This window comes from Idiotropiscis lumnitzeri, chromosome 2, assembly GCF_059441095.1.
Source record: "Idiotropiscis lumnitzeri isolate Australia: NSW breed Sydney's pygmy pipehorse chromosome 2, RoL_Ilum_1.0, whole genome shotgun sequence".
Lineage (NCBI taxonomy): Eukaryota > Metazoa > Chordata > Actinopteri > Syngnathiformes > Syngnathidae > Idiotropiscis > Idiotropiscis lumnitzeri.
Window position 1 is genome coordinate 18066534 of NC_142392.1, and position 20953 is coordinate 18087486.

A 20953-nucleotide genomic window follows, 5' to 3' on the forward strand; every position below is an offset into this window, starting at 1 on the left:
GATCGTTTTTTGTACTCAAGAAGAATAGGGTCAAATAAAGACTCAACAACAACTGAATAGAGTTCCAACATTTAGTTTCTTCAATTTCTGGCGTTCAGGAAATAGTACAAATACAGATATCTGGGCGGCTTTTTCTTAATCTGACGAGAAACTGTACTCAGACGAGTACAATCGAAAAATGTCGCGATGATCTCCTCCCAGCCTCACATTTTCTAGGTTTCCTATGTCAAGGGTCATGTAGATTGAATCGGTCGTCCTTGCTCCTTCCCCCGTCCACCTTCCACGTCCAAGGCTGACCTTCTCAGGCAGGCGGCAGTCTCTCCGTCTCTCCTGCTCACATTCCTCTGTAATCACGTCAGTGTACAGATTGTGTGGTGTATCTTTTCCCAGATCAAATTGTTATGTTTTTGGTGTTCTTGATAGCGTCCCTGTGACGTCCTCCCCGGATATGTTTGTATCTTCTATGGCCTATGTGGAGAATGTGTTTTATTGTATTTGTCCATGAAGTGCTATCTGGTTTGTCATCAGTTTGACCTGAGCAGACTGAATCTGTTTGTTCTGAATGAGAGTGTGGGTCATGAAAATACCATGTGTGCAATTTTGAGGTCTTACATTTAAACTTAGTCATATAAATTTAGCATATGAATGCATCAGTAAACACCATGACTACAATCCCAGTCAATCTTATCGATGCACTGTACTTCTACTTTCATTTGAGAATTTTTTTCCATCACCAATTCTGCCATGCTCGGCGACCTGTCCGGAGGGAAGCTGAGCCAGACCCACACATCAACAACAAAATATACCACATTTTTGGCGTCATAAACAGGATTCTTGCTCCATTGAGGGTCTCAGGGTGCTGGGGCGCAGGCGTTCAACAGCCGGCCGGCTGAACTTTCGGTGAGATGCTTTTAATCACAATGGGTGTTGTGCGCCTGTGTCCAAGCGGTCGGGGCTTTTGGGGTTGTTAAAGAGAGCTTGTGCGTGTGGGTCTGCTGGCTGATTGGTCATGGAAAATGTCCCTGTGTTAGTTTCAATTATTGTTTTAACAAGAGGCCTCTATAATGATTAAGACATTAAAATATGTCAAAGTAAACACACTATGAAAGAACATTAGAAAAAGTACAAAAAAAATAAATAAATTAAAAAAATTATGATAGGAACTAAGTAAATGGAGACTAGTGCGGGAGAAATGTGCAGAAGATTAAGAAAAGAAAGGTCTAGTGTTTAAAGAGATGAGAAATAAGAAGTGTACAATTATAGCTATCGACAACATAGTCGTGAATAAGCTCAGTTTGAGCACAGACCCTGGCCAGGGTGTAAATTTTAGCAGGACAATTATGAGCTAAAAATAGAAATAATGAAGAGAAGCGCGCTTCCACGTATCGTATTGGGCACTTTGTGGCATGGAACACAGTAAGGATCGAGGCGTACCGTTGTGTGGAGGGCCTGGGGCTGAGCCGACGGTTTCGCTGGTACGTAGCAAGAATAATGCATTAAGTCTGGGCCGGTTCGACTCCGCTGTTCAGATACGTACCCTGTGATTACTCATGTTCTGGTAAAGGCCACACAAAATCAAAAACCTGGCTACCATCTACTGTGGGACCAGGAAGTCAGGCAGCCCCCACGCAGGAGATAAGGGGTGATAGTTATCAACCAGTGCCAGTCCCTCCTTTGTAGAAAGAAATGCCCCTTCTAAAACCCAAATGTTATTGCATTAATATTCCGTTTTATCAGTTCAACTAACGCGTGTGCATCTTAGTGTGCATTGAAAGATGCAGCATAAAAAATGTTTAAAAATGTGGATAAGAACTAAAGCAAAATTAGAATGAGAAAGATAATGTGGGGGTTCGGGTTAGGGGGCCTGCCAAGCTTTTTCCCTTTTCCCTAGGTTCCGGCTGTTTTCCGCCAGGCACGCCTCCGACCGGAGAGGGCGTCGGCTCCTGCGCACCTGCTGCCCATCATCAGCAATCACCGCGGGGGTTTAAAGCTCAGCGCTGCCAGGAGCCAGACGCCGGATTATTCCGTGACCTACCTCGGTACCCGGTCCACGTCGACGTTCGCCTCGTGCACGTCCGCGCTTTGTGTTATGCAACCCGAGTTAACCATTGTCTTTCCTCGCTCTCCCTCCAGCCGCCCAGCGCCAGCCCGAGCCCGATCCTCCGCCGCCAGCCGCAAAGCCCCGGAGCGTCGATCGCACCTCGTACGCCCGTACGCCGCCTGCCTGCCCTTCTCAGCCCCCGCCGGCTCGCCGCCGCCTTCGCCTCCACGCCGCTCTCCGCGCCCGCGCTCCTCCCGCCACAGCGCCGGTGCACACTCAGCGCGCCGTCTCCGCTGCACCTCCGCGAGCGCACATCTCGCCACCCCGGCGAGCACCCCGGCGCTGACTCGCCGCTCCTCCACCTGTCCTCCTGCCCTGCTACCGGCACCCGTTCCTCTCCCCCCGAACCCTTCAATAAATCCTCCTCAACCATCCTCGCTTGCTCTTGGGTCCAGTTCTCCTTTCTCACGGTTCCCTGAACCGTTACAGAATAATCCGGCCCCAATGGACCCAGCGAGCTCGGATTCCCTCCAAGAGGCCCTCTCCCACCAAGGCAGACAGCTGGGAAGACACGAGAGGATGATGCAGGAGTTCATGGACTCCGTCCAGGCTCTCCACCACCAACTCGCGCTCCTTTCGAAGCAGGTCAGCTCTCTTCCCTCTGCTTCCGGCCTTCCGGAGGACACCTCCCCGGTCCCTTCTCCCCCTCCTCCGCCCGCCGTGTTCCCTCCGAGCGGCAGGGAACCCCATGTTCCCACGCCGGAGCCATTTTCCGGTGATCTGGGCTCTTGTAGCCACTTCATTTTGAGTACCTCGTTGGTGTTCGATCTCCAACCCCAAAGTTACCCGACCGATCGAGCTCGAATCGCCTACATGGTGAACCTGCTCCGCGGCCGCGCAGCGAAATGGGCTACCGCCTTGTGGGAGGCATCGGCACCGGCGATGGCCTCCTACCCCGATTTCTGTCTAGAGCTGCGGCGGGTGTTCGACCATCCCATCAAGGGACGCGAGGCCACCCGCCGATTGCTCGCACTCCGGCAGGGTTCCCGGTCCGCCGCCGACTTCTCGGTGGAATTCCGCATCCTCGCCCACGAGTGCGGGTGGAATGAGCCCGCACTCCGGGGAGTGTTCCTCGATGGTCTGACGGACCAGCTCAAGGACGAGCTGGCCGTCCGTGACGAGACCACCTCCCTCGAAGACCTCATCGCCCTGGCCATAAAGGTGGACAACCGGCTGCGGGAGCGGCAGTCTGATCGGACGCGAAGGTCGCCCCGTCCAACGGCACGCCCCGCCACGCCTCCCGCCGACTCCCGTCCTCGGCTTCCGGTCTCGCCTCCCGTCGGTCAGGAGGAGCCCATGCAGCTGGGGAGGACCCGCCTGGATCCCCAGGAACGCCAGAGGCGCCTCTCGAGCCAGCTATGCCTCTATTGTGGCAACCCCGGTCACTACATCGCCGATTGCCACGTGAAGCCAAAAGAGGGGGCGCCGCTGATCAGGAGTCCCGCGGCGAGCCATAACGTGTCAGCTACGGGCTCCTCTTCACGCATGTCCATCCCAGCCCGCCTCCTCTGGCAGACCCAATCCCTCTCGGTCGCCGTACTGGTGGACTCCGGAGCGGATGGAAACTTCCTGGACCTGGCTCTGGCTCGCCGGCTGGGTGTCCCCCTGGAGCCTCTCCCTTCCCCACGGCGCGTGGTGGCTCTGGATGGACGCCTCATCTCCCAGGTCTTCCATCAAACGGGACCCCTAACCCTTATTGTTTCCGGTAACCACCGGGAGACCATCCAGCTCCTCCTAATCCACTCGCCACAAGTCCCCCTGGTCCTGGGTTTCCCGTGGCTCCAGCTACACAACCCCGCGATAGACTGGAGGAGATGTGCAATCACCGGGTGGAGCGAGCTTTGCCACTCACAGTGCCTTCTGTCCGCCGACCCTGCTCCCCGATCGGTTCCTCGCTCCCCGGCTCCACCCGACCTGGCGTCCGTCCCCACGGACTACCATGACCTGGCCCAGGTTTTTTGCAAAGACCTCGCCCGCACCCTTCCTCCCCATCGGCCCTATGACTGCGCCATAGACCTCTTTCCCGGAGCTCCGCTGCCCAGCTCCCGGCTGTACAACATCTCCCGTCCCGAGAAGGAGGCCCTCGAGACCTACATCCGCGACTCCCTGGCGGCCGGTCTGATTCGGCCCTCTTCCTCGCCTCTGGGAGCGGGTTTCTTTTTTGTCAAGAAGAAAGACTCCTCCCTTCGCCCTTGCATTGACTTCAAGGCTCTCAACGGCATCACCGTCAAAAATAAGACCTCTCTGCCCCTCATTGACCCCTCGTTCGAGCCCCTCTGCGAAGCCCAGGTCTTCTCCAAGCTCGATCTCCGGAACGCCTACCATTTGGTCCGCATCCGCGAGGGCGATGAATGGAAGACGGCCTTCAATACCCCCCTTGGACATTTTGAGTATCTCGTCATGCCCTTCGGCCTCACCAACGCCCCCGCCGTCTTCCAAGCCCTCATGACTGACATTCTCCGGGACATGCTCAACCGTTTCGTTTTCATTTACCTGGATGACATCCTCATCTTCTCCCGATCCCTCGAGGACCATCGCCGCCACGTCCGTTCAGTACTCCAGCGCCTCCTGGAGAACCGTCTATTCGTCAAGCCTGAAAAGTGTGAGTTCCACGTACCATCGATCCACTTTTTGGGCTACGTCATCGCCCGGGGTCAACTCCAGCCGGACCCCGCCAAGATCCAGGCGGTGGTGGAGTGGCCTACTCCCACCACTCGCAAGGAACTACAACGCTTCCTGGGGTTCGCCAATTTCTATCGACGCTTCATCCGTAATTACAGCAAGGTTGCCAGCCCCCTCACGGCACTCACCTCCACCCTTACCCCCTTTCAGTGGACTCCAGCAGCGACACAAGCTTTTGGGCACCTCAAGGAAGCCTTCACCAGCGCCCCGGTCCTCAGACACCCCGATCCCGCACTCCAGTTCATTGTGGAGGTGGATGCCTCCGACACGGGGGCGGGAGCTGTTCTCTCCCAGCGGGATCCCGACACCCACAAAACTCATCCGTGCGCCTTCTTCTCCCGACGCCTGTCCCCCGCGGAGAAGAATTATGACGTCGGAAATCGGGAACTGCTGGCAGTCGTCTGGGCCCTCCAGGAGTGGCGACACTGGCTGGAGGGTACCGCCGTCCCCTTCCTCGTCTGGACCGACCATAAAAATCTGGCCTACCTGCAGGCGGCCAAGCGGATGAACCCCCGTCAAGCCCGTTGGCACCTTTTCTTAAGCCGATTCAATTTCACCCTTTCCTTCCGTCCCGGGTCGAACAACGGCAAGGCGGACGCCCTATCCCGGATGTTCGCTCCACCTGCCAGTCCGGAGATCACACAGACCATTCTCCCTTCCTCCTGTCTCCTGGGGGCGGCCTCCTGGGAGATCGAGCGCACGGTTCGCGAGGCGCAGAAGACCCAACCCGATCCCCGACCTGACCCCTCGGATCTCCTTTTCGTCCCCGATGCCGTACGCTCCCAGGTACTCCAGTGGGGGCACTCTTCCTCGCTCACCTGCCACCCAGGCGTCACGCGTACCCTTCGCTTTCTTCAAGCGCACTTCTGGTGGCCCAGTATGGCAAAAGACACACGGGAATTCGTGCTGGCCTGCTCGGTCTGCGCCCGCGGTAAGGCCTCACACTCGGCCCCGGCAGGTCTTCTCCACCCCCTGCCTATCCCGAGCCGCCCCTGGTCCCACATCGCTGTGGACTTCGTCACGGGCCTTCCTCCATCCAACGGACACACAGTCATCCTCACTATCATCGACCGCTTCTCCAAGAGCGTTCACTTCGTTCCCCTTCCCAAGCTACCCACCGCCTTGGAGACGGCCACGCTCCTGACACAACACGTCTTCCGGCTCCACGGCCTCCCGCAAGACATCGTCTCAGACCGGGGTCCACAGTTTTCATCCCAGGTATGAAAGGAATTCTGTAAGGCAGTGGGCGCCACAGCCAGCCTCTCGTCAGGTTACCACCCTCAGACCAACGGGCAGACCGAGCGGGCCAATCAGGATCTGGAGGCAGCGCTGCGGTGCGTGGTAGCCCGGAACCCCGAGACGTGGAGCGAGGCTCTCTCGTGGATCGAGTACGCCCACAATTCCCTCTCCTGCGCCTCGACAGGTATGTCCCCGTTCATGGCATGTCTTGGCTACCAGCCCCCCCTTTTTGCTGAGCAGGAGCGCGCAGTGGCAGTTCCCTCGGTGGAGGAACACATCCATCGGGCCAAGGGAGTCTGGGCGGAGGTGAAGGCTTCCCTCACCCGCTCGGCGCAACGCAACAAGCAGCTGGCGGACCGTCGTCGAACCCCGGCCCCAGACTACCAGCCCGGTCAACAAGTCTGGCTCTCGACCCGCGACCTTCCCCTCCAGACCGAGTCACGTAAGCTGTCCCCGCGATACATTGGTCCCTTCCCCATCACCAAGATCATTAACCCCTGTTCCGTCAGGCTCAAGCTCCCCGACTCCCTCAAGATTCACCCCACCTTTCACGTTTCTCTCCTCAAGCCGGTCTCTTCCAGCGTCCTAAGCCCTCCGACCATCTCCCCTCCACCCCCCCTGATGATCGACGACCACCCAGCCTTCACGGTCTCCAAAGTGTTGGACGTTAGACGTCGGGGGAGGGGGTTTCAGTTCCTCGTGGACTGGGAGGGGTACGGTCCGGAGGAACGTTCTTGGATCTCCCGCAAGCTTTTCATTGACGACTCCCCGATCCGGGAGTTTTACGCCACACACCCGGACAAACCAGGAAGGACGCCAGGAGGCGTCCGTTGAGGGGGGGGTACTGTGGGGGTTCGGGTTAGGGGGCCTGCCAAGCTTTTTCCCTTTTCCCTAGGTTCCGGCTGTTTTCCGCCAGGCACGCCTCCGACCGGAGAGGGCGTCGGCTCCTGCGCACCTGCTGCCCATCATCAGCAATCACCGCGGGGGTTTAAAGCTCAGCGCTGCCAGGAGCCAGACGCCGGATTATTCCGTGACCTACCTCGGTACCCGGTCCACGTCGACGTTCGCCTCGTGCACGTCCGCGCTTTGTGTTATGCAACCCGAGTTAACCATTGTCTTTCCTCGCTCTCCCTCCAGCCGCCCAGCGCCAGCCCGAGCCCGATCCTCCGCCGCCAGCCGCAAAGCCCCGGAGCGTCGATCGCACCTCGTACGCCCGTACGCCGCCTGCCTGCCCTTCTCAGCCCCCGCCGGCTCGCCGCCGCCTTCGCCTCCACGCCGCTCTCCGCGCCCGCGCTCCTCCCGCCACAGCGCCGGTGCACACTCAGCGCGCCGTCTCCGCTGCACCTCCGCGAGCGCACATCTCGCCACCCCGGCGAGCACCCCGGCGCTGACTCGCCGCTCCTCCACCTGTCCTCCTGCCCTGCTACCGGCACCCGTTCCTCTCCCCCCGAACCCTTCAATAAATCCTCCTCAACCATCCTCGCTTGCTCTTGGGTCCAGTTCTCCTTTCTCACGGTTCCCTGAACCGTTACAGATAATTGGCTACATAATCATTGGGGTGAAATTAATCTTCATTGCAAGAAGCAGTCATATAAATAGAGAAATCTAAGATCATAAAAGGATGAATGCATGTTCCGTGGAATGTGATTTGTCAACACGGAAAAGCCCTGAGTGATGAAAACGTTAAGATATGGTTCAGGAACAGGTCTCTTTGACGGCAAAAGTCTGACTATGGTAAACAATTGATAATTAGACCTCAATGAAGTGATTGTGCAGTTGAAAAAGTTCATATATTGACCGTGAAAAGCTAAAGTGAGAAACTAGGATTAACTATTTGGCAAACACTAGAACATATTCAGTCTCGAGGAAGACTGAACGCAGTAAAATTGCAATAAGAAGAACAATAAACCAGCCCAGAGTGTTACAATGTCCTGGAAACAAAAGTTTGGGATTGCCCTGAGGGTGAAATTCCTCTCTGAACTCCTCCTTTTTGCCCCCGGCAGCAACTCATAAAACAGGGAAACTGATAAAAGATACAATTTTGTTTAAACAGAACATGCAAGGTTAAAGGTCATGCAAAACGAAAAAAACCCCATCTAATGTTCCATACTTCAGTTTTGCGACCGATGTACTACGGTAATTCAATTAATGGAACGACATTTTGAGATGGAAATGACAGGAATGTCATGAATTATCATGTTATGAGGGGACTTTTGAGATACAGTAAATTGATTTAAATTAAATTACAAATTTTTAGTCTGCGGATATTCAACTTCAAAGAATACTGACTCATTGGTTGAGGAAAACGGGGTTTCATTAGTTAGTGAAAAAAGAATAGCTAAATTATAATTGACGTGTTCATGGGGATTGAATATGAATCATAAACGGAAGACAAAACCAATTGGCATTGGCATTTGTAAAATATGATGAGGGATTAAGTTGGTGAGCTCTTATGGGAGACGCGAATGGATTGAAGCTTCCGCCAGTGACCCGTCCAATAGTGTCACCACCACACAGCTGTGCCGGGTGGCCGTCCTCGAGGGCGTGCGCCTCCCAGTTACTGACATCATGCGAAACAGTCCGTCAATGAGAAACTGCTAATCAGTATGAGTAGAACCCCCGTTTTTGCATCGATGAAAGAAAATATTGTATTGTATGTAGAATAAGAATTGTTACACTTGCGGGTCCAGGGCGCCAAGAGTGCTAATTCACCGGGAACGGAAAAAAGAATATGGGGAAAAAAAATTAAATAAAACGGGGCGGAAGCAGCTAATGCAGCAGCCGACGCATGCAGCTCCCATTGCGTCTGCTCTTTCCGTTTCCGCTGCTCCTGGGCCAGGTTCTGGTGACGCAGTGCCACAGCAGGCTTGTTGTCCGCACCGGCCAGTCAACAAGGTCACGTAACAGAAGTAGGGGTGGTTATAGACGGGTTGTGAGTGGGACGTGCTTTTGCTGTGGGGTCACTGGGTGATGAGCGGTCCAAACCGAGCCACTTCCTGAAATGTGCCATCCTGTGGTCCAGCGCCATGCCTGTCACAAAGAGGTCCACTAGCACTGGGGCGCCACCGCTACCCGCTCCTCCGACAACGCTTCTATGGCTTCCAAACGCACAGTTGACGCCTCAACCCGATTGGGAACACATTCCACGATAGGGGTGCCCGCGGAGCCTTAGCATTCAACGACCGGCAGGTCTTGGCATTCCGGTGACGATTGATGGACAACAGTTTTTGATGGTGGAACAAGATATTCCAGGCTTTGCAAGCTCCTTCTGCATATCCCAGTGAGCAACAACACTGTTACGCTTGTAGGACTCTTGAGATTGGCTGAGTCACTGCCAAGGACCGAACCCGCACCTGTGAAACAAACACTGGAATTCGAGTGGGACTGAATTTCCAGAAGGGACTGAATTTGACTGCGCGTCCGCTGGGAGAAGCTTATGTTGTCCTCCGTTCCAGTCGACTGGGCAGCTCTGAGACCAGGGTCTCCATCCTCCCGCAGCTGGTACTTCCTGTTCCTGCTCTGGTCTGCGTGGTGGAGCCGCTTCCACCCCTTCAAACCACCAATTGGGCTTTTGCATTGAACACTGAGTTCTGATGATTTGGTTTGTCAGGATGCATTCACCCAATTTCGAGGGTCAGAAGTGCATCTTGCATTAGGATTATGTATTTGTGATGTCTACCGGTGCTGCCTCGCATGTGTGCCTTGCCCCAGAGCAGAGGAAACGCTATGAATTGTCTCTGTTCGCTGAGCCACAAATCACATTCACTATCGTGCGCATCATCATACTCAAGATTTCAGCCCATTGGTGAAGACTTTTGGTTAATTTCAGATGTAGAATACCCCATGTCACGAGCAGGGTGTGGTGTTTCAGCACCCATTCCGAATTCTTCTGTTTTCCGAATTTCTCGGCACTATGGTAGGCAGTGAATGGGTCACTCTGAAGCAAAAGCTTTGTTTGCGTCTCTGCCAGAGGGGTTGTGGACCCGGGGTCTGACTGATGTTGTGCTCTGCTCCACAGCTTCTGCAATTTGTTTTTGCTATATCTGCGAAAGTTTTTATTTTATTGTGAAAGAAATTAAGTTTGTCATGTCATCATGTTTCAAAACTATGCTTACGGGTTAATAGAAGGTCACAAAAACATGGACCTCTTAAACAGGAAAACGTGAGTTCAGTGGTAACAGAGTTGTGTCCATGCTGGCAGTTTAAGATAAGATAAGATTCCCTTTATTAGTCGCACAATGGGGAAATTCGAGATTCGAACCCAGGCCTCCTGGGGAGACTGGGACCGAAACGCGGCGCCTTAGACCACTCGGCCATCCTGGCAGCAGGAAGCCACAAAAACAGATGCACGTCTTGAACCGTGTTTGACAGGAAACCGTTTAGCTCGCATTTAACAGAAGTGTGACCCAAACATGTGTTGTAAGCTGAAACCGTTCGAACAACAGGAAGAGTGTGGATGGGTGTGATAAAGTCAAAGTGTTCATGTTTTTCCGTTCTTTATGAGTTTGCATATTCAAAATGCTTTGCTGTGCTTCAATAAAAGGCTGCACAGGAGCGGGAACGCTTTTCTCTTTGCCGGACTGCTCCTCGCAAGTGACAAAGACAATCTTGGCTGGATGATTCATTTGTGCAGGCTTGTCTCGTTTTTGACAAAAACTCTGACATATCATGTTCAAGCAATTCCTTATGGAATGATTCAACCGGACTCTAAAAACTGTGCACACTGCGGCAAAATGATCAATGGCGGGTGATGAATTTTAGTGGATAAACCACAAAGGATTAAGTTTTTTTAAGAAATCAAGTACGTATTGGTCTTATTTATGAAATTTTTACTGGCTCGGTCAATGAACCTCCGGTGGCCCTGCACTGTTTTGTGCACATGTGCGTAGTTTCACCCCATCCAAACATTTAAAATACATTGAATGCATCCATCCAGGGTTGCACGGATCTCATCAGTGAACAAGCGCATGCTGCAAGGAATGCATCTGCATCTTTGGCTTACTATGGGCTGTCAAGGGAGAATCGCCCCAATGTGGAGGAGCGTCTCACTCCTCGGCAAGTAGGAATTTGGACACGGACTCCAAACGGCAAGTTTCCGGCCAGGAGAGATGGAACCCCAGTGAACAAGTCTGATCTCTGAACCTCCAATTCTCCCCGGGCCTTTTATTGAGAATCATAAGTCACGTCGACATGTGCCGACACATTACAATTAATACAGAAATCAATACAGACTTACACAATCGTTTCAAAGGTACATGAATTCTCAAGGGCATGTTTATCCTTGGTCTGGCTGGTGTTTGTCCGGTCCACATCCGCCTCCCCTCATGTGTATTTAGAGTGGAGTTTGTTCGGTTGCCCTGACCTAAGTGGTCGCCTTAACCTAAGTGTGGTGATGTTTTTGTTAGTTCCCAGATTTGTTAGTTAATGAATGAACCAAGGTTAGTAACAATATTCCATATTATAGTGTTGTGTGGTGTTAGTCTTTATTCTTTTGTAATGTTGAATGATATTTAGACTTTGTGTGATATTAGAGTGTTGTGATATTAGACTGTGTGTGACATTAGGTTGTGTGTGACATTAGGTTTATTTCTGATTACATTCGATAACATGATTACTCTTATAATATTCTTCACATGGGCTTAAAAAGGGAGAACGTCACAACCCCCTTTTCCACCAACAAGTCCAGGAACATTTAGTTCCTGGTAATAAAGTTCCTGTGGCCCAGGTGGTTTGCATCTCGACTGCAACTCATAGTTCTTGATAATGTATGCAAAAGACAATGATGACGGAACAATGGGAGGTGTTGTGTTACTTTGTTACTCATTACTGACACCCTATGACTGTTATACATCATTGCGGTTACAAAATAATTCAGTGAACTCATAATATTTTGGTGTATCTTCGTCGAATTTGAATACATATTGGATAACTTTCAAATATACAGTCATTATTCAAATATGTCAACATGAAAGTCAGAGTGAAAGTGTTGTTGCTTAATGCTTATGTGTAAGAACTTTTACTCTTCAAACGTAATTTTGTTTTAAAATTTATTTCAAAACAGAAATTTTATAAAAATAAAAAGGGTAATGTCGGAACTTACTCGCAGGATAAGTATCATTTTGGGTAAAAAAAAAAACCCAAACGTAAATCATACAATAAATCACGACTCTGATTCCAGCGCCACTTTAATTCTTTTAGGGATCCAGATTATAATGGAAGCAAAAAGTACCCACGATGAAACTATCTATAAATGCAAAATGAAATACTTGTCAACATATTTCGCTTGAAGGATTCCTATTTTGTCAATGACATTATGTTGCGATGTCCCCCAGTGGTCTCCATCAATATGTTTGGGTCCCACAACAGGTGTTCCATCAGACGCACTCAATAGCCTGTGTGTGCTAACTTTGCTTAGCTTCCAGAAACGTCTGTGACTATGTCAGGAATTAAATCGGGCATCAGCCGCAACGTGCTTCCTATTTAAATGCTCTTTTATCACAGTTGTGCTGCTAAAGTTTAGCAGCACAACTGTGATAGCAGCTAAAGGAAGGTTTACATCGTAGGATGTAATTTTGTGAAATGCCCCCATGGTCCGGTCCAAATCGGGGTCGCACGCATTGATTCGTGTTCGGCAGGCACAAGTCAAGGTAGAACGGTAGAAAATAAGACAAAGTCGTCGCATGAGGTTTGACTTGACCAAACCAAATTTGTCTTTCTCCAGACGTCAGTGAAAACGGTCTCCGTTCTGTGAAAGAGGAGCCAGACTTGACTCACATCAAAAAGGAGGAGGAGGAGGAGGAGATCAACAAGTCACCAGTGAACGTTGTCCATATAAAGACTGATGATGAAAACAAGGATCAGCGTGAGGACAAGAGAGGGGCGGAGCCTCCAAGCAGCAGCTCAAGTCATCACGTGACAACAGAAGGTGATGAAGACCAATGGGGGCCATCACAAGCACAAAATGAGGACACATTATCAGACGCTCATGACGATGATGATGATAATGGGCAAGCTAAAGGTGAAAGGGCATGTCACACTGAATCATTAACTTCAAAGCTGTCTTTAAAACTGGGCACAAGAACACACAGTGGAGAAAAAACATTTTCTTGCTCGGTTTGTGGCAAAAGCTTCCTGCATAAGTCAACGTTAACAATCCACACAAGAACACACAGTGGAGAAAAACCTTTTTCTTGCTCGGTTTGTGGAAAATGCTTCTTTCAAAAGGCAGGTTTAACATATCACACAAGAAAGCACAGTGGAGAAAAACCTTTTTCATGCTCAGTTTGTGGCAAGAGTTTCTCTGACAAGTCTAATTTAACACGCCACACAAGAACACACAGTGGTGAAAAACCTTTTTCCTGCTCAGTTTGTGGCAAAAGCTTTAATGTAAAGTCAATTTTAACAGTTCACACAAGAACACACACTGGAGAAAAACCTTTTTCCTGCTCAGTTTGTGCCAAGAGTTTCTCTCAAAAGTCGCATTTACGAAACCACACAAGAACACACAGTGGGGACAAGCCATTCAGTTGCAGCGTTTGTTCTAAAAAATTTGTCACTAAACAGGGAGCTGAGAGACACGATTGTGCTGGCGAGAATTGCAGCGATCCTTGAAGATTAAAAAAAGAAAAAAAAATGAAAGAACCGACTCTTTGTGGTAAGATGTAAATGTGATTTTCAATAAAATATGATGAAATTGAATTTTGCAAAGCTCTTTTATTGACACAAGGCCAATGTGATTAGTGTCAGAATAAGCATCATGTCTGAGTGATGATTTGTTTTGGTGCTTACATCAAACATGGAAATAAAATTTATTGCCTTTGCCTGGAATAACATTTTTTAACATTATGCTTTTCAGTTGTCTTTTTAATCATACCTAATGGAAAAAGTGTGAGAAGAAACGGTGCTTATGAAATCGGTGCCTTCGACAATCATCAATAAAATCACTTGTTCCACTTGCTCAACTGGCCTTCATTACGCTGTGTGAAAAGGTGAAAAACTGATGTAGAAGTTGAACTATAAAAAACAAGGAAGAGAAACGCAAGCAGTCTCAGTTTCTCTTTCTAGGTTGAGCTCTATCAAGTGTTTGGGGTTTGTTGCTAAGCAGAATCTCACTGCGGAAAAACTGTCATTTTGTCAAATATACAAAATACTTTTTTCATGCTATATTATATTTTTTATACTTTGGATTGCTTATATAATGATATCGGGAAATATTGAAATGTAAAATTAGCAACGACATACAGACTTAATGCAATTAATAAGAAATATAGAAACATTTTATAAATATTGAACACATTGAGAAGAGTTAATCTTGAAATAAATATTGAAATATAAAAAATACTTAGGTATTAAATTAATTCAATTACCCGACCCCGGATGAGCGGCAGAAAATGGCTGGATGGATGGAATAATTTAAATTGCATACATATTCAAATGAACAAATATGTTAAGAAATATTCAAGAGTGAAATAAAAAGGTTTAGATTAATATTGATATAATTTCACATTAAAATAATTGAATAAATATTCTAATTCTAATTATTACATAAGCAATCTTAAATATACATTGAAATGAATTTCAAAAAAAGTTGTGTATTTTTAAATGGCCTAATTTAGATATGGGCAGTAATTCTCTTTATGAAACTATGAAGGGACTGGAGCTCACAGAAGTGACCAGTCTTGGTTCTGAAGTTCCGATGTAACCAGATACTGCCCTAAGAGAAAATAGGCCTGAGCATTGTTTATGGTGGGGGCAATTCTCTCGCCAGGTCAGTGACCTTCCAGGGTATGAGAGTAATTTAAGGTGGTCACGAGTAGACTGGTCGTATCAACGGGGAGACGCATCTGCTCTCCCTCTGGGGGACTTTTGGAGGGAAATCCCGAAGACTAGCGTGATGGGAATGCATATGCAACAAGGGAAAATTAGATATTCATGTCCTATTTGGGCATTCCGTAGAAGAAGGGAATGTCTGAGAGGGGGCTCACACGTTTTTGGGGAGACTTCTTTTGACATCAGCATGTGACGAGAAAAAAATCTTTTTCGAACCAGTTCTTTTCCATCACCAATCCAGCCTTGCTCGGCTGCCTCTCAGAAGGCAGCAAGGACCCACACTTCAAAGACAAAATATACTACATGTTGAAAGAAAAATAATACTCAAATATTGAAATAAGTATAGAATTGAATGAATAAGCAACAAAAAATATATACCTCCTGGAAAATATCATTATTTTCAACATTTGTCAAAGCACAACATTTCGATCAGATTGAGTTCTTGCTTGCACATTCTTCAACAATCGAAAATTTTTTACTTTTAATTTTTAAGTTACTTCAGTGCATTTCACACCTGAGCCTTCAGTGAAGTCCTACTTTCTCCTTCTTGAAGGAATCCCCATCAAAACACCATCATTTATGACACCACGGCTGGACAAATAATATCCAGAAACACACTTACGCACCACTGAGTGAGTGTAGACGCCAAATAGGGGTCAAATGTATGTGTGTATGACCTTTGTTGAGCACTGTGTGGCGCTCTGACTGATTATATAAAACGGAAGTGGAAGAAAGTGTGCTCAGGTACGGACTTAAAGGGCATACAGGTTTTTGACGGCTTGGGCGGAGCGTGTACAACTTTATGGATCGTGTTTTAGATTGATTTTAAGATTGACGATTGATAAATAAACCTTACCTTTTAACAAGCTACTCATGGACTCTTTGTTGAATAACATAGCAAAGCAATCACAGGTAACAAAGCCGCCAGCGCGTCAAGCCAAGCCAATCTAGGCGAACAAGCAGTCAATACCTCACTAGCCTACTAGTATACTGGCTAGTACACTGTCAAAAACCTGCCCAAACACAGACTGTGTTGGAGAAAACGACGGATCAGTTGGAGTAACGCAGACGGCGTGGGACGATCGGGGAAGCCGGTGTGTGGAGGAGCAGCCGGCGTTGATCGACTTCGCAACCAGACGTGATGGTTGCTAACATGGCTAATCCAGAGGAGTGCTGCTGACCACCAAGTGGATTGGAGCACCGACGCCATCGTGTGGATTTACAATTAAGGCGCCCAACGAGAGGTATATGTAGCGCTACACTGTCGATGGCCAATTGTGTGCACACTTAAAAAAATTAAAAAATCCAATGCATTGGTAACGCTGCGTGCGTTAAAATTACTTCGAACGTCGCGGTTCTACAAATTGCGCTGGATCACGTGACTCACTGACCAACCTTCGCGTGATCACCTGAGCTGAACTTTGCGTTGCGTTTACTGCCAGCACGTACAATGGAAGCCTGTGCAGCGGACATGGACACAAATAATGAAAATGAAGTACTTAATGATTCGGGAACTCAAAAACGTATTGTTAAATTAACAGAAAAGGGTTTGGTTGATAAACTTGAAAGGTTACAAAACAATAGGAAATGTAAACTTAACAATGTAAGTAAAATTAGAAGCGATTTGAATGCATTCATGTCTCATGGTGATAAAACCAAGGTGATAAATGGTCTTGATGAGTTGAAAGGGTTGTGTGTTGATGCTAAAAATGTACATGATTCAATGATGGGTTTGTTGTCTGTTGAAGAGGGTGAAAAGCACGAAATATGGTTTCAAGCCAAAATGATCCCAAACAATGAGTGTTTTTCAAGGGTCAATCTATGGCTTTCTCAAGGTTCAACACAAATACAAGAAATCATAAAAGAAACCGATAAAGGTTATGCTAATGATGAAATCTCTCCTGAAGATAGTGTGTCAAACGTGAGCAGCAGGGTTAGCAAAAAAAGTACCAAGTCCTCTGCTTCATCTGCTAAACTAAAGGCAGCAGCGGAAAGAGCTGCAGTGCTGGCTCGTGTGAAAATATTGGAACAACGACATGCTATTGAAGAAGAAGAAGCAAAACTAAGGAGAAGAATGGAGATGCTTAATTTGGAGGCGGAACTGGTGGCATTTGAAGCGCGGATGGACATTTATAATGCCATTGAAGAGGGCCAGTCTCAAGCGCAGTCAACTGTAAAGAAAAATGGAGCAATGAATGGACAAGGTTTAAACCCCACAGTCCAAGAGTTTAAACCTCATCATGATGATATGGAAACAGCACAACAAAAGGAGAGATTCAGGATGCCACAAATGGAAAACAAAACAACGAATGTGAGGCCAAAGAAATTGATTGCATCAAATATAAAGCAACAGCATAACCTCCTGGAACAAAGGAAATGGAACACAAATCAGGAGCACCCTTTGGTGGAGCAAGATGGAAAAGCAATGGAAGTAAAGGTACGGTCAACACAAAGTGATGCGCAAGCTCATTCATCAACCACTTCACAGGTTCCTGCAGACCTTTTGACCATTATGAGTAGACAAACTGAGATTACAGCAGCCTTAATGAACCAACAGCGTTCAATGACACTTCCACCAAGAGACATTCCAATATTTGATGGTGATCCATTGCACTACAGAACTTTCATTAAAGCATTTGAGCAAGGAGTGGAAAGTAAAGCAGCCGCAGCAGACAGTTTGTATTATTTGGAGCAATACACCCGAGGGCAACCTCAGGAACTTGTGCGAAGTTGTCAACACATGGCTTCAGATCGTGGTTATGCCGTGGCCAAGGCTTTGCTCCAGGATCATTTTGGAAATCCTTACAAAACGGCCACTGCATACATTAGTCAGGCTCTGTCATGGCAAGCAATAAAAACAGATGACACAAAGGCACTGCACAGTTACTCCTTTTTTCTACGCGGCTGCTGTAACATCATGGAGGAGCTGGAGTATGTGCAGGAACTGGACATGCCTGCGAACTTGAGGGCAATCTTGGCCAAGTTGCCCTATAAATTACGAGAACGTTGGCGTGGCAAGGCTCATGACATCATGGAATCGACAGGATACAGAGCTAGATTTGTTGACTTGGTACAGTTCATAGAGCGGCACGTAAGAATTCTTTCGGACCCCTTCTTTGGAGATCTGCATGATTACAGCCCTAACTCAACATCGATAAGTCAAGGCAGGTCATATGTGGGCAGTCGAGTGAAGGGGAACGTGGTGGCCAGTACCGTGACTGAGACAGATCCTCCCAAGGTTAAGCAGCCACACTCCTTCGAAGACTATGAAAATGGCCGTTGTGTTTTTTGCTCACTGGAACATTTGCCGGAAAATTGTAAGCAGTTTGGAAGAAAGAAACACACTGACAAGCTGTTTATTTTGAAGAGAAGAGGTTTATGTTTTGGCTGCCTTCGTCATGGACATATTAGCCGTGACTGTGATATGAGATTGAAATGCGACATTTGCAAGCAAAATCATCCAACAGTGTTGCACATAAATAGACAGGCAACTGCTCCTCAACAAGAGTTGGAAACACCAGAGCTTACTCCCATTTCTCACACGACTTGTGGACATACAGGGGCCGGCAATTGTCGCACCATGTTGTCAGTGCTGCCTGTTAAAGTAAAAGCTGCCAAAGGTGACTGTGTGATCTTAACATATGCATTCTTGGATCCAGGCAGCACCGGAACATTTTGTTCTGAACAACTGATGAATCGCTTGAACCTCTCTGGAAAGAGAACCCAAGTCCTGATACGAACAATGGGTCAAACAAAGATGAGTCATGCCTTTTCACTTTTTAATCTCGAGGTGGCCGGCCTGGAAAGCTCTCAGTTCCATCCACTGCCGGAAGTGCTTACACAGGCGCAAATGCCAGTCACTACAGACGATATGGTAACATCTCAAGACCTCCTTAAATGGCCGTATTTGTCAGGTATACAGGTACCGACCATTCAAGCCAAGGTTGACCTGTTGATCGGGATCAATGCACCCAAGCTATTGGAGCCATGGGAAGTTATTAATAGTCAAGGTAATGGTCCGTATGCTGTCAAAACTGCGCTCGGCTGGGTGGTTAATGGCCCACTGGATGGGAATAGTAGGATGGAAGCTTCTGTCGTATCTGTGAATAGAATTGGTGTCAGCAGGCTGGAGGAGCTGCTAATGAACCAGTATAATCATGATTTCTGCGAGAAGCACATGGAAAGCCAGGAAATGTCAAGAGAAGACCAGCAGTCTCGCAATATAATGGAAACATCTGCCAAGTTACAGGATGGAAAGTATACTATGAACTTACCTTTCAAGAAGAAAGATGTCTTCTTGCCAAACAATTTTGCTGTGGCCCAACAACGGTTACAAGAACAAGTACCTGATGATCAAAGAGACCTTGATTCAGGAAGAGTTTGGGATATTCCCCATCATGGTGTCCATCATCCCAGAAAGGGAACACTGCGTGTCGTGTCTGACTGCGGTGCCACGTTTAAAGGCTTGTCCCTGAATACGGAGCTGCTGCAAGGGCCCCTTCTCACAAGCACGTTGATGGGCGTCCTCATGAGGTTTAGACAACAGCCAACAGCCTTCATGGGAGACATTCAAGCTATGTTCCATCAAGTCCGTGTGCCAGAGGAGGATCGGGACTTTCTACGTTTTTTGTGGTGGCCTAATGGAGACACAACACAACAACCAGTGCCTTACAGAATGATGGTGCATTTATTTGGAGCCATCTCATCACCAAGTTGCGCAGCTTATGCTCTGAGAAGAATGGCTCAAGACAATCAGTCTAAGTGCCTACCGGTTGTTATAGAAGCTGTTCAACAGAACTTTTATGTTGATGATTGTCTGAAGAGCACAGCCACTGTCACAAAAGCTATCCAGCTGATACAGGGCCTCATTGCTCTCTGTCAACAAGGAGGCTTTGCCTTGGAAAAGTGGATTAGCAACAGTCGTGTTGTTTTGCAAGCCATCTCTGAAGAATGGAGAGTCAAAGAGCTGAAGATGTTGGATTTGGACAACGATAAGCTTCCAGTAGAAAGAGCGCTTGGTCTTCAGTGGTGTGTGGAGACGGATGCTTTCGTCTTTGGATCGGAAATAAAGCATCAGGCTCTGACCAGACGTGGGATGCTATCAGTCAACAGTTCTGTTTACGACCCATTGGGTTTCCTGGCGCCAGTGGCCCTTCAGGCCAAAAATAATGCAACAGGAGCTGTGTAGAAGGGGCGGTAGTTGGGATGATCCATTGCCACAAGACATTTTAAAGCGATGGAGAAGGTGGTTGGAGGACTTGGGCCAGCTAGCTACATTTAAAGTTGACCGGTGTATTAGACCAGCTGGGTTTGTAGCTGTAAAGCAGGCACAATTACATAATTTTTCTGACGCCAGCGAAGGAGGCTATGGAACTGTCACAGATGTGCGTTTAGTGAGCGACGAAAACCAAGTTCACGTATCCTTTCTCCTTGGCAAGGGTAGAGTAACACCCTTAAAGGTTGTGACTATTCCCCGACTTGAACTGTTTGCAGCTGTTCTTGTTGTGAAGATGGATGCTATGATCAAGGCTGAGCTTGGAATGCACCTTAATAGGTCTGTGTTTTGGACCGATAGCACATCCGTGCTGAAGTATGTTTGCAATGAAGATCGGCGATTTTATACAGTTGTTGCAAATCGAGTTGCCGTAATACGAGACTTGTCTGAGCCTGCACAATGGAGACATGTTGGTACAAGGGAGAATCCAGCTGATTATGTGTCGCGAGGTCTGAGTGTTTCTGACTTTTTGAAAAGCAGAAGATGGCTGGAAGGACCAGAATACCTGTGTAGGGAAGAGGATCAGTGGCCACAGACACTGCTGGATGTCTCTTTGGACGTGGAAGATAAAGAAGTCAGGAAGGAGGCAGCAGCTCATGCTGTCAGTGTGTGCACTCCTGTACCAACAGATCATCTGATCCTATTCTTCTCAGATTGGAGAAGGCTAAAAAGAGCAGCGTCTGGGTATTCAAAGTTGAAATCATGGTTGAAGGAAAAGTGCAAGGGGAACAAGCAGGTGCTTCCCTCAAGAAATGTCACCGTGTTATGTGATAAGCCCATCAGAAAGCCACAAAGACGCATTTTAGCATTAAAAGATTTACAAGATG

General features: G+C 48.3%; 1 protein-coding gene and 1 long non-coding RNA gene across 2 annotated transcripts; both read left to right on the top strand.

Moving 5' to 3' along the window:
• Positions 1–1235: 1235 nt before the first annotated feature.
• LOC148341860 (uncharacterized) lies at positions 1236–6856 on the top strand. The gene is made up of 9 exons (XM_088287969.1): positions 1236–1280; positions 1828–2039; positions 2134–3052; positions 3137–3306; positions 4631–4703; positions 4934–4993; positions 5570–5701; positions 5894–5968; positions 6011–6856. Exons 1-9 carry the CDS (start codon positions 1236–1238, stop codon positions 6854–6856), a joined length of 2532 nt encoding a protein of 843 aa, XP_088144095.1.
• A 17-nt stretch (positions 6857–6873) lies between these two features.
• On the top strand, positions 6874–7501 carry LOC148341861 (uncharacterized). The gene is made up of 2 exons (XR_015842380.1): positions 6874–7065; positions 7160–7501. It is a non-coding gene; the product is annotated as an uncharacterized LOC148341861 (long non-coding RNA).
• Positions 7502–20953: the final 13452 nt, after the last annotated feature.

Excerpts from the sequence above, each read along its gene's own strand:
- LOC148341860 (XM_088287969.1), top strand. The coding sequence starts at position 1,236 with ATGAGAAATAAGAAGTGTACAATTATAGCTATCGACAACATAGTC. Across the intron at positions 1,281-1,827 it reads TAGCTATCGACAACATAGTC|AATGAGAAAGATAATGTGGG; the intron begins GTGAATAAGCTC and ends AAGCAAAATTAG. Across the intron at positions 5,702-5,893 it reads AATTCGTGCTGGCCTGCTCG|CTACCCACCGCCTTGGAGAC; the intron begins GTCTGCGCCCGC and ends CCCCTTCCCAAG.